General features: G+C 35.8%; 1 protein-coding gene across 1 annotated transcript; it reads right to left on the bottom strand.

Moving 5' to 3' along the window:
* Positions 1 to 934: 934 nt before the first annotated feature.
* Positions 935 to 8,381, bottom strand: LOC116142195 (GABA transporter 1-like). The gene is made up of 7 exons (XM_031427643.1): positions 8,260 to 8,381; positions 6,290 to 6,520; positions 2,253 to 2,350; positions 1,963 to 2,149; positions 1,738 to 1,868; positions 1,396 to 1,629; positions 935 to 1,315 (listed from the first exon to the last, which is right to left on the bottom strand). The coding sequence occupies exons 1-7, from the start codon at positions 8,378 to 8,380 to the stop codon at positions 935 to 937; spliced, it is 1,383 nt and encodes a 460-aa protein (XP_031283503.1). The 5' UTR covers position 8,381.
* Positions 8,382 to 14,520: the final 6,139 nt, after the last annotated feature.

Genomic DNA, 14,520 nt, shown 5'->3' with positions numbered 1-14,520 from the left:
GTTTTTTAGAAGTTTTAAATTTATAAAAAACTAAAATTAAACTTTCAAGGGTATTTTAGTCTTTTCACTATTATCTAACCAAAAAACACTAACAGAACATGACGGAAGATATCCATTGTCGTTTCAAAACTTTTGGATATCAACTTATTGTTTCGAAAAATATTGGTATGTATAAGGTTCTCCTACAAAAAAAGGCTGAAGCCTTGTAAATTGTCAATTCAACATTATCACGATTTGATTTCGTAGTACTGTCAAGTTGGTATCTAGTAAATAATGTTCAACAGTTGAAGCCACAATAGAAAAGGGGCTTCAATTTCTTAATTATGAAACTGAATTATCAATTGTGTTGATGGTGGTGTCCGATTCCCTCATTACCACTGCAAAATTTAACCAAATAAATGGGTCTACTCAAATTTCTCGTGTGTCATTTTCCAATTATTTGGCTTCAAATTTGAGGACAATTGATCTTCAACAATTAGGGTTAGAAAAAGTGATTGTGGTTAGAGCAATAAAAATTAACTAGGTTTAAAGAAACTTTTGAATTAAAATTGAACTAAAGAAAAGATACAATAAATTACTATGTTATCTATTTAACTAGTTAGGACAAATCCGATTTCTAGACTGAAAACTATTCTCAATTTCTTATTAATAGGAATCCTAAAAAAAAAAAAAAAAAAGAACTAAGGAAATAACTGAAATTCTTTCTAGTTTAAACTAAAACTGATATCCTTTCTTAATTTAATTAAATCCTAATTTAACTCAGATGCTCCTGCATCAAATTGATATAAGCTGTCGTCGGAAAAGATAGCAATCAGGTTTAACTTGTAAATGGGCAGCACGAAGAGAGATGAAGTTGTATGAACAGTTGCTTGTTGTGGGGAGACAAAAATATGTCTGGCTCCTAAAGTCTTAACAAATAGCCAGATTGGCGTGATTATACATTAGCAAATAATTTAAAAGTTTTGGCATCAAGGCCTATTTGTCGAACTGCTGCAATGGCTGCTACAAGTCCTAGTGTTGAGAAAACCACGGCGATAGTGACATTTAACCAAAATATGGAGCTACGCTTTGATGGCTTGAATGTCAAGTTAAAGAAAACCACTGGTAAGACAAAGTCGAGAGGCATGAAACCAAAAGCTCCAATGACCGAATTGATGTCTCCAAAGAATGGAAGCATTGCTGCTATGGTTGTTGATATAATAACAGATAATGAACGAGCAATGACCCTGGGGATAACATTGCGAGGAGAGAACTCTTTGCTTATTGGATCTGCAAAGGTTTGCTCAAGCACTTCATTTGTTGGCTGCAAATAAACCTGTAAAACCAATATGCTTTCATGAACATTCCAACTTTCAGAGAGAGCTGAGGAAGTTGTATATAGAGAAATGTTCTTACCACACCAACAGCTGATAGTTGCAGAATGGTGAACATATTGGTCATGAAAATAAACCACTTTGGGACCAAAGGTTTCCCATCATCCAAGAAGTTGCTAAGAATGAGGCCTTCAGATTGGTTGCCAAATGCCCAATAGCCAGATATGGCAACACTGAAGAAAGTTACAGTAACTACTGCATAACAAACACATAATCCCTTGAACATCTTCCCCTTTACCGGTGGTGCAATCGTCGCCTGCAAGTAGAATTTATAAGTGCCCATTACATTCAAACAACACCACAACTACAAAACGATTGTGCAAATAATTTTGCATCAAAAATTGATAAGATTCAATTTTCAGACCTGAATTTCAGGAATGATACCATTGCCAAATGTTGTGGCAATGATGGCGATAGCATTGAACATCCCAAAAACTCGACTCTGACTATCTCCAGTAACGGAATAGTCTTTACTTGGCCCTTTGGAGGAACTTCCTGACAAAAATAAACAATGGTTCATTTATAACTGAATATAGTATACACATTTGGTAACTGATGAAATAAGTTTATAATCTGCCATTGTTCTTACCGATATAAATAGAGCCGGCTGTAGCACAGGCGCTATATGCGAGGCATAGAGCTAAAGATATCAAGTTGATGTGCCTAAGAGAGTGGAAGGATGGGATTTGAGCTAAAATAAGCATAAGACATCCAAATATGATCACGAATTCATATAGCTTGATGGTGCCATTTGGTTCTACCAGTAAGTAAATGGCCTGCCAAAAAAGGAAGAACAAGTTTAAAAAGCATAGTATAAATCTGATTAAACAGTAAATGGGTAGAAATTGAATGTTAATTATAATGATAATGAAACTTAACCTTGATGCATTGTCCTCCCAGAAGAGTGCATGCTACAACAGCACCATAGCACACCATGAACTGAATTGGACCAACAAAATATCGACCCCAATTTGGCCCTGCAAAAATCCAGTTTGTGTATTCAAGTTGGGTAACATTTTGGATTTGTTGAATAGTAAAACAAGGATGCTTCTGTATCAAGTCATGTTTCAGTATGAATGATAAATTAAATTGTTTTGAATAAAAATAATATGTTTGGATAAGTGTTTGTGGGATTGTATATATTGTTCATTTGAACTATTGGCTTGATTGGTTGAAATATAGTGGTTATCTTTAAAAAGTATAGAGAGGAATAACTGTTGAGAGAGAGTTTGGAAACACAAATAGTTTTTGGGTTATATAATATAATTTCTCAAAAATCAGAAAAAAAAAGTGCCCATTTGGATTATTTACACTTTAATACAATTATTTATAATTTTTTTTGAGGTAAATGGTAATTATATAAAGAATAAAGAATTACAGTCTAAACGGGACAACCCTGAAAACAAGCATGACCCTAAACAGGCAAGAGACACCGCCTATCAAAAAAGAGCAATGGAAGCCGGAAAAGTATACCCTTTACACACCCAACAACACCCCTTAAACAGCCAATTATTTATTTATTTATTTATAACATATTGATTAGAAGGAGGTGAGAAAATTGAAACAAGATAGTCAAAGACAAAACTTTTGACCTAATTGGATAGTTTAGATTTAGCTGACAACTATATGAACATGTAGTGGCCAAAAACATCTTTGAAAACTAATCTCACTTTGAATATTAATAATGTGTAGCTTAATCTGTTCATTTATCAAAAGGCTGATGTTTTTGACTTCTAAAACACTTTCAAAAGAAGTACGTAACAATTTTAACATAAAAAATAAAATTCTCAATCTTTATTATTATTTTTTTTTATAGGCATAGGGGTATGTATGGAGGTGAAACCTTAACCACTACTAGATGGTTGAACGATCAACTAAGACTTATAGATATATTACTCAAAAAGTTTTGAGTTCGATCTATCTTGATTGCTAATAGGGGTGACCATTAGAGACTTACTCGGTCGTTAACTTCAGAATCTCAAAGGATTAATTTAAAATGCGTGCAAACTAATCCAAATATCTCAATTATAATAAAAATAAAAGAAGCTGAAGCCCCTGTGAACACCCGATCATAAAAAATAAAAAAAAGGCTGAACAACTTATGCATACCCAAGGTTTGTTGAAACGACAAGTTGATACCCAAAAAGTTTTGAAACGACAAATGGATACCTTCCGTCATGTTCTGTTAGTGATTTTGGTTAGATAATAGTGAAAAGACTAAAATACCTTTGAAAGTTTAATTTTTAGTTTTTTATAAATTTAAAAACTTCTAAAAAACCCCCTAGGTTTGCTAATTTAACTAAACAGCCTAATATATAAAAATTTTATAAAATAACAAAAACACCCCCGCCACCCCCGCAGTGCCAGATTCCGGCCACCACCGCCGGAATCTGGCCGGAAAATTGCATTACGACACAGACCCATCGGATCTATGTCGTAACGCGTAGATCTTTCATTTTCCGGCAAGATTCGTGGTTGATCTGGCCGGAAAAGACCAGATCTACGGCCAGATCTGGCCGTCGAGACCGAAAACTTGCCAGAAAATTGTGTTACGACACATACCCATCGGATCTGTGTCGTAACACGTCGATCTAGCGTTTTCCGGCCAGATCCGTGGATGATCTGGCCGGAAAAGGCCAGATCTGGCCGTCGAGGCCGAAAAAGGCCAGATCGGTGTGTTACGACACAGATCCGACGGGTCTGTGTCGTAACACAATTTTTCGGCCAGATTCCGGCGGTGGTGGCCGGAATCTGGCACTGCGGGGGTGGCGGGGGTGTTTTTGTTATTTTATAAAATTTTTATATATTGGGCTGTTTAGTCAAATTAGCAAACCTAGGGGGTTTTTTAGAAGTTTTTAAATTTATAAAAAACTAAAAATTAAACTTTCAAGGGTATTTTAGTCTTTTCACTATTATCTAACCAAAATCACTAACAGAACATGACGGAAGATATCCATTTGTCGTTTCAAAACTTTTTGGATATCAACTTATTGTTTCGAAAAATATTGGGTATGTATAAGTCGTTCTCCCTACAAAAAAAGGCTGAAGCCCTTGTAAATTGTCAATTCAACAATTATCACGATTTGATTTTCGTAGTACTGTCAAGTTGGTATCTAGTAAATAATGTTCAACAGTTGAAGCCACAATAGAAAAGGGCCTTCAATTTCTTAATTATGACAACTGAATTATCAATTGTGTTGATGGTGGTGTCCGATTCCCTCATTACCACTGCAAAATTTAACCAAATAAATGGGTCTACTCAAATTTCTCGTTTGTCATTTTCCAATTATTTGGCTTCAAATTTGAGGACAATTAGATCTTCAACAATTAGGGTTAGAATAAAGTGATTGTGGTTAGAGCAATAAAAATTAACTAGGTTTAAAGAAAACTTTTGAATTAAAATTCTGAACTAAAGAAAAGATACAATAAATTAACTATGTTATCCTATTTATACTAGTTAGGACAAATCCGATTTCTAGACTGAAAACTATTCTCAATTTCTTATTAAATAGGAATCCTAAATAAAAAAAAAAAAAAAAGAACTAAGGAAATAACTGAAATTCTTTCCTAGTTTAACTAAAACTGATATCCTTTCTTAATTTAATTAAAATCCTAATTTAACTCAGATGCTCCTGCATCAAAATTGATATAAGCTGTCGTCGGAAAAGATAGCAATCAGGTTTAACTTGTAAATGGGCAGCACGAAGAGAGATGAAGTTGTATGAACAGTTGCTTGTTGTTGGGAGACAAAATCTGTGCCTCAATTTTAACAAGAATGGGTACTACGTAGATGACTGTGAGTCTGTGACTGTGACAAGCCTTGCAAATTTGCAGTATGCAATAAACTATAAAGAGTGGATTTTCAATCCTATTTTCTTTGACTTGCTTACATTTTCGTATGACCCACATTTATACATCTTTAAGTGCTTTTGTAGGTGTACAACCCTAGCATTCAATTCACACTTATCGCATCTTAGTGCTTAGTTTCATTTTCAAAAATTATTATTTTAAAAAATAAAATTCATATTACTCCTCACCATATAAGATCTAAACATACGTTTTTTTATAAAAAAGAAAAGAAACATATTTACTTAAGTAAGATAACTCTTTTGTATTGTTATGTCCGACATAGGATATACGTGGGTTGAATTTTGGGTTTAGAAGGGCGGGTAAACAATATTACCTAATAAGTTAATCTTTTGGATAATTGGTAAGCATCTGACTGGATACAACTAGTATCAAAGCAAGCCTGGAACTGACCCCTTTACAAAATTGACTCATGGTGAGTCCAATGGTATCAAAGCAGACCCAAGTTCTCATTTGTTATGTGGATCGGATCTTTGGTTTAAAATGATGAGTAGACAACATTATCTAATATGCTAATCTTTTAAATAATTGGCCTAATATTTTAAGTAATTGACAAGTTTCAAGCGTATCAAAACAAGCCCATAAATGGGCCTCTTAAAAATCGACCAAGAGTTAGCGGGTGGTATTAGGGCAAGCTCAAGCTCCCATTTGTTATGTGGGCTTCCCAAAGAAGTGGACCTCCAAAAAAACCAACCAAAGATGAGTTCAGTTGGTCAGTGATACTGATGTTATGAGGGTATCATGTAATGCAGAGGGGTCTATTAAAAAACCGGCCAGAGATAAGTCGGACCGATTAATGATAATGTTAGACGTGATGAAAGCATCATGTAATTGAGAGGGGCTTATTAAAAAACCAACCAAAGGTGAGTCAACGACAGTGTTGGATGTGACAAGGGCATCACGTAATTGTAGAGGAGAGAATGTAGAATGTTACGTCTAACTGGTTAATGAGTAGGTTGAAATTATATTAGTAAATGATCATGTGTGATGTGAGGCTATAATACGCTATTGACATATAACATGTAGAAAGTAGAAGACATATATGTTACCTAAGATATCATAAGCCATGTCTCTGAACCTGAGATGGCGATGACCCAAATGAGCATGATGTTCAAGAACAAGAGAAATCAAGTTGTAGGAATAGAAGGTGACGAGAGCTCCAATCACCAAGCATAAAGTTCCAGCTGTCCAACCAAGAAAAGTAAAGGCATACGGCAGACTAAGGAGAGCTGGAGCCACAATTGAAGTCGTCAAGTGATATCCACAGTGTATCCATGAGCCTGTATACACGATATTATTATATTTTTTTCACTCATAAAAACATTAAAAAAAAAAAAATAATCAAAGTGATATCCACAATATGTATATCCAGAAACATTGAATAATAAATATACATGAATCAGAATCACAATTAATATAGACGGAAATGGGACCCTATATACAGTATATATGACAATGAAAGTGATATATGATCTTATCTACCCATTATAGAGTTAAAAAAACTATATATGTTAACAAAAAAACAAAAAAAATTTATTGCCAAGGGTTTGTGATGATGTATGCGTGACAGAAATTAATGGTTGATGGCATAAAAAATATTTAATTTAAAGGAAAAATAAAATATTATGCATGTTGTTTTGTTTTAATAAATAACTTTATTTTGAATAGTTATTAAATTATTTTTTAAAAATATATAATTTTAATGCTTTTGGAGTTTTAAAGTTTTAGTATGCAAACAAAGGAAAGTCTTTTAACTTACGAGATATAAAATTTAAATACTAGTTTTGGTTTTTGAATATAAAGGAGATCTATTTTTTGTCAGCTTTAGTATTATTTTCATTTGTATACTTCTTAATTTAGAAAATAAGTGAATATTACATCAAAGATACATGCTTCAATTTTTTTAATGATTGAGAGTGTTCAGGTCAACTTACGTGTACCTTAACTAATCTCCTAAGATCTTTGAACTATCGATCAGGTAAGAACTCTAATTGTTATCTCTATTAGCAATAAAAAAGGGACTCGAACCCAGAACCTTTTAAATAATATACCTAAAAATCTCTATCGAACCACTCAGTCACCTAGAGATAGTTATGCTTCAAAATTTTAAATATATTGAAATACAAGTAAGTTATTTATAACTTCCTTAACAATACTCTCCACACCAATTCATCTTTGTCATCCAAAATTCGTATTTTAAAACCTTTTTTTTTTTCTTAATTAATCTAGACAAAATAACTGTGATAAAATCCAATATTCAAATATAAAATATAGTAATTAAAATTTTAAATAGAGTTTAACAGTCTTTAACACCTGGACAAATCTTTATCAATCTCCCATTACAAAATAAAAATTTTAAAAAGTAATAATAAAATATTAGTATTTGGGAGATACTGTGGTCACTGGTCAGCCCATCACTGGTTAACGATTTGGTGTAACTTTTCATTAAAATAAATATTAATGTATTAAAAAAAAATTAATCCGAAGCCAACAGCTATCAGCATGTGCGACAATTCCTGATAAGCTGTAAGGTATAATCTAAATTATAGACGTTGCATAATTTGACTCTGCTAAACTGAATCTCGGGATTCTTGATTCCGTGAAACATTTTTCACGGAATCAAGTAAACAAATTAAGATTTTATAGTTTAAAAAAAAAAAAATTGTTTGATTACGTAAAAGCTTAAACAAGGAGAAAATACAGGTAAAGAAGAAAAAAGAAAAAGAAAAAGAAAACAGTTGATGGAGATGACGGTAGAGTCACAGAAGAAAACAAAAGAAGCAAAGGATGATCACGTCAATGAGAAGAAAAAAAGAAAAAAGGATGAAATGGTGATGATCGTCATTTTGGAAGTTCAGTTTCTTCATTAATAAAGTGTTCAAGTTTAAGAAGAAATAAAGGAGAATATATAAATGATCGAAGTTGATGAATAAAATCTAATATAAAGATCATCACGACTATGCATAAAGAGGGAAGGGGAAAAAAGAAAAAAAGTAAAAAAGAGCTATTTTAATTATACCTTTGGATTTAAGAACGAAGAGAGCACCGGCATCAAGCTCCTTCTGGTTATGGCCGTCGTTGTGAGCTTCTTGAGAAATCTTTGAAGCTTCAGGGATGGAGCTTGGACGAACTGTACCCATCTCTCTCAATACTTCAATATTGTGATGGAGAAGATTGTATATATTTATATAAAAATTTTGTCAAGTTGTGTTAATTGATAGTTCAATATTGTGACCAGCAACCGTATCTTTGACTATTTTTCCTGAAAATTATGAAGCTATACTTAACATTCAATGTTTCAAATGTTATTTAATTAGTATATTACGTATTTTAAGCTATATGCTCGGAAAGATAAAGGTTGATTTGAATGGACAACAATGCCCTTAATTATATGCATTTATTTTGGGTTAGGTCGACTGATTTATTTAATGAAAAGATATGTTGTGTTAATTGATAGTTTTGATAGGGTTTACAATACTGATTTAGTCATTAATGGTTATTTATAATCAACTCTCAAGAGTTTTAATACCTCAAAATAGAAAGTGAAGTTAGATACCTTATGAGAAACTACAAACCCTTCTATTTAACCTTCACTCTCTTCTACGGAAGCACTGCATTATCCTTGCTTTAATCACATTATTTCTTTCTCATTTATCTTTATATTAAACATGATTGTTAGTTATTAATGAAAATTAATAACCATGTGATCTACGTGCATCGTTCTTTGTGGTATATGTAAGCAATATTATGTGTTATGCACTTTCTCTATTCTTACTCTTTCACTCTTTATTGGACATGAAAAAAAATGTCATTTATACAACTTTATAGGATAGGAAGAATGAGAATATACCTACAATTTGATTTTAAGTATATATGAAAAATAAATTCTTGAAATGAGAGAGGTCATAAATTTTAGTAAAAGGTTTTTCTTTTAACTGTCAGTAAGTAGAAAACATAGTTTTAATATATATATATATATATATATTTTTTTTTTTTTTTTTTTTGCGCACACCTCAACTAATTTTCGAAACCAATTAAACATCCTACGAGCTCAATGCTTCAAAGTAAGTCACAAATTGTGGTAGGTAACCACAAGGTCGTTCGAACTCAAGAAGACAATGAAGAAAACAAACATTTTTGACAGTCAAATCAACCCTTTGGGGTTAATAGTTTTTAAGTATTAGTTTTTATATTTTTATCCTATCTCTTTAAAAGTTACTAATTTTGAAGAACATAATTGTTAGGGCCAAAAATCGTCTTGGGCTTGATGAGGCCCAATAATGAAATATACATGTCACGGCTCAAGACCTCAACTCAATCCCGATTGGACCTACACTTAAAATCACCTTGCGACCTACCCACTCTATGAGTTGGGCTATCCTATAAGTTAAGCTAAACTGGGTTTCAGCCCATTAGCCTGCAACAGTCTATAAATAGGAAATTAGAATCACATTCTATTTCCTCTTATACTAAGATTTCAAATCTTACTCAAACTATTAAACTTAATCTAATAAGGTCAAGAAATCATATCTCTTTCATTATAGGGATTATCTCCCAAAATAGGACTTAGTGTCCTACTAAGATTTCAAATCTTATTTAAACTATTAAACTTAATCTGATAAGGTCAAGAAATCATATTTCTTTCTTGATAGGGATTATCTCCAAAAAAAGAGGACTCAATGTCCTACTAAGATTCTAACCCTTTGGGTTCACTATAAAAACAGAGGCTTGTCCTCTCATTAGGGAGGCAATCTCTTATAGTCAATCTACACTACTCAAAACCATCTATTTGCTCCTAAAGTTCTTGCTCCCAAGAACCCGACGCCGCCGTAATTCTAGCCTCCGACAAGACTCCTGGTAATTCTTCATCTCCTTAATTCTTATCAAATAATCTCTTTCAGCCTCGTTGACTTGAGCGTCGGAGTGCCTACAGCAAACACCACCTCGGTGTTTTCCAGAAGCTTCACGCTTGCCCTTTCATGTGTACTGGTCTAACGGATTGTCAGTGGCCTCAACCTCACGGGATCAGACCCTATTTTCATGATGGTAGATTTTTTGCATCTACAGTTTGACGCCCACCGTGGGGCCCTGACAGTCATCTGCCAATGACGACTTACAACATGGGAGGTGATACGAAACTCCTTTTGACTAACAATGTTAATCAGAAAATCTCATCACAATAAGATTTTTTTTTCTTTATTTTTCTTCATTTGTTTTATCCATTCACATGTCATATTATATCTATTCGGCATATCGTAATTTATTTCATATTATATCCATTCAGCGGGTAGTATAAGACCTTGAAGCTCATATTATTGTTCTAAATTAATAATAGCTCCATATTATTGTTCTAAATTAATAATAGAATAATAATGTGTCATAGTTTAAAGTGGTGTTCCTAAACCACTTGATTCATTGACTTTGCTTCAATAATCTCTCTTCTCTAATCCTCTGTTCAGATAAGGCAATAGCTTCTGTCTCTAACCTCTCTGCACGTGCCTTTTCACTTCAATCATCAAACCACCAGGTGGTCCGTCAACGTCATCAAAGCTTTGCAATGCATTACCTGCCGCAAAACCAATCAATTTGTTCATTCAAGAAGATGCCGCAATACGCCAGCATCTCCAAGACCTCCTCTCCAATAGAAGGTAACCCAAACTCGAACCATCGCCCCTTCCCAAACAGTACATATCAACTCAAACCACTTTCACATCACAATCTCCAGCACACCTGTCACAAAAGCCCTCACATCCCTGCTATTTGCAAACTTTCCACTCCTCACTACAACTCAGCACCACTAAACAACACGAGTAGTCCACTCAATGATATTTGGGTTTGCATATACAATACCAACGTGCCCATTCAGATCAACCCAAAAGTGAATCACGTGCCCACTCAACTTTAACTGGTTCAGCTCCGACATAGAAAGTAACACCCCTCTCTCCACTCGGTCCAGCAAGCATGGGTGGTAGCACTTGAAGGGGAAAGGTATGTGTCATTGTCTCCTTTAACTACCACTCTATTTGGTTAAATCTTTCTCTATTTGGCCCATTACTTAAATACATGTAGCCTATTTTTCCATTTAGCTCACTCTTTATTCAGTCCATAACCCATGCACATCATGCATATTAACTCTCAATTCGACTATTTGCTTAAAACATGTATGTCACTGCTCCAACTTCAATAGAATGTTTTCAACTACAAAGTCGGTCACGCCGACTGGGCCACATAGCCCTCAAATGTTTCAACTACAAGTCGATCATGCCGACTCGACTGCAAGCTCCATACAAGCTCCACTTGGCATACACCATCAGATCGGCCCTGCCCGATTCACGGATTTACTCCATCAGATCGGCCTTGCAAGATCCACAGATTTACACTTTCGGATTGCCCCTGCCCGATCCATGATTTACACCTTCGGATCGACCCTGCTCGATCCACGGATTTACACCTTCAGATCGGCCTTGCTCGATCCATGGATTTACACCTTCGGATCGACCCTACTCGATCCATGAATCTACACCTTCTGTCGACCCTGCCCGATCCACAAATTTACACATTCGGATCAACCTTGCTCGATCCACGGATTTACACCTTCGGATGGACCCTACTCAATCCACAAATCTACACCTTCGGATCGGCCTTGCCCGATCCACGGATTTACACCTTCGGATCGATCTTGCTCCATCCACGGATTTACACCTTCGGATCGATCTTGCTCGATCCACGGATTTACACCTTCGGATCGACCCTGCTCAATCCTTGGATTTACACCTTCGGATCGACCCTGCTTTATCCATAGATTTACACCTTCGGATCGACCCTGCTTGAGATTTACACCTTTGGATTGACCCTGCTCAATCCACGGATCTACACCTTCGGATCGGCCCTACTCCATCCATGGATTTACACCTTCGGATCGACCCTGCTCGATCCATGGATGTACACCTTCGGATTGACCCTACTCAATCAACAGATCTACACCTTCGGATCGACCCTGCCTGATCCATAGATTTACACATTCAGATCAACCCTGCTCGATCCACGGATTTACACCTTCGGATTGATCCTACTCAATCCACGGATCTACACCTTCGGATCAGCCTTGCCCAATCCACGGATTTACATCTTTGCGATCCAAGGATTTACACCTTTGGATTGACCCTACTTAATCTACGGATTTATACCTTCGGATCGACCCTGCTTGATCCACAGATTTACACCTTCGGATTGACCCTGCTCTCAATCTACGGATTTACACCTTCGGATCCACCCTGCTCGATCCATGGATTTACACCTTCGGATTGACCCTACTCAATCCACGGATCTACACATTCGGATCGGCCCTACCCGATCCACGGATTTACACCTTCGGATCGACCCTGCTTGATCCACGGATTTAAACCTTCGGATTTACCTTGCTCGATCCACGGATCTACACCTTCGGATCGGCCTTGCCTGATCCATGTATTTACACCTTTGGATCGACCCTGCTCGATTCACGGATTTATACCTTCGGATTGACCCTGCTCAATCCACAGATCTACACCTTTGGATCGACCCTACTCGATCCATGAATTTACACCATCGGATCAGCCCTACCGATCCACGGATTTTCACCTTTGGATCAACCCTGCTCGATCCATGGATTTACACCTTCGATCGGCCTTGCCCGGTCCATAAAGCTACACATTCAGTCGGCCAGACCGGTTGAAGGGTTCTTGCACCTCAAATCGACAAGTCATCGACCTAATCCACATAACGATCCATCCGACCTAACGAGCTGCTATCACTAATTCACTCAGTCTGCACTCATTCGATTAAATCTACCCTCTAAGCTAAATACTCTTTAACTTAGAGAGTGGGGGGCTAACTGTTAGGGCCAAAAATTGTCTTGGGCTTGAAGAGGCCCAATAACAAAATAAACATGTCACGGCCCAAGACCTCAACCCAATCCCGATTGGGCCTACGCTTAAAATCACCTTGCGACCTACCCACTCTATGAGTTGGGCTATCTTATAAGTTAAGCTAAACTGGGTTTCAGCCCATTAGCCTGCAACGGTCTATAAATAGGAAATCAGAATCACATTCTATTTCCTCTTATACTAAGATTTCAAATCTTACTCAAACTATTAAACTTAATCTGATAAGGTTAAGAAATCATATCTCTTTCATGATAGGGATTATCTCCCAAAATAGGACTTAGTGTCCTAATAAGATTCCAAATCTTATTTAAACTATTAAACTTAATCTGATAAGGTCAAGAAATCATATTTCTTTCTTGATAGGGATTATCTCCCAAAAAAGAGGACTCAATGTCCTACTAAGATTCTAACCCCTTGAGTTCATTATAAAAACAGAGGTTTGCCCTCTCATTAGAGAGGCAATCTCTTATAGTCAATCTACACTACTCAAAACCATCTATTTGCTCCTAAAGTTCTTGCTCCCAAGAACCCGACGCCTCCGCCGCAATTCTAGCCTCCGACAAGACTCCTGATAATTCTTCATCTCCTTAATTCTTATCAAATAATCTCTTTTAGCCTCTTTGACTTGAACGTCAGAGTGCCTACGGCAAACACCACCCCGGTGTTTTCCAGAAGCTTCACGCTTGCCCTTTCATGTGTGCTGGTCTAACAGATTGTCAGTGGCCTCAACCTCACGGGATCAGACCTTATTTTCATGACGGTAGATTTTTTGCATCTACAATAATCATAAAAAAAATTATCAATGGGGGAGGAAATGATCATTTGAATTAGAAAAAAATGGAAGAGGATGATTGAAGTCAATAGGATTGGTTAGCTTGAGACTCACCGTTTGCTATCTATTACTTCACAATCGTTTAATCCTCTCCGGTTTGCATACAGGGTACGTGATACACGCTTTCAATTGGCCACAAACACATATTCACTTGAGACGCATGCTACACGCTTTTGGTTGGCCACAGATGCATGTTCATCGACATGATGTTTGCACATATTAGAACACTTTGATACAATGTTTTTATATAAACTGATTTCTAATGTTTACACTTTCATAATTATATTTTAAGTTGCACTACAGTTATTAAAGTTTTATGAATAGATTTTTATAAACTGTTTTTGAAAAATTCATCCTCCTCTTAGGATCCTGAGTCCCTCGGAGCGCCCGGATCCGACGGAATAGAGAATACTCGGGAGAGGGCTAGACAATACCTACAATATTTTAGGTAATCGGTAATTTTATAAAGAATAAATAAATACAAATAAATGGGGAGAACCCGAAGCAACACATCCCTAAACAA

Source organism: Pistacia vera, unplaced genomic scaffold (assembly GCF_008641045.1).
Source record: "Pistacia vera cultivar Batoury unplaced genomic scaffold, PisVer_v2 Contig405, whole genome shotgun sequence".
NCBI lineage: Eukaryota > Viridiplantae > Streptophyta > Magnoliopsida > Sapindales > Anacardiaceae > Pistacia > Pistacia vera.
This window is presented reverse-complemented; position numbering and strand designations above follow the sequence as displayed.

What these genes read in the sequence shown, in the direction of transcription:
- LOC116142195 (XM_031427643.1), bottom strand. Translation starts at nt 8,380, where the DNA reads ATGGGTACAGTTCGTCCAAGCTCCATCCCTGAAGCTTCAAAGATTTCT. An exon ending in CTTCGTTCTTAAATCCAAAG is followed by an intron (nt 6,521 to 8,259) that starts GTATAATTAAAA and finishes TCGTGTATACAG; the next exon opens with GCTCATGGATACACTGTGGA. An exon ending in AACTATCAGCTGTTGGTGTG is followed by an intron (nt 1,316 to 1,395) that starts GTAAGAACATTT and finishes TTGGTTTTACAG; the next exon opens with GTTTATTTGCAGCCAACAAA.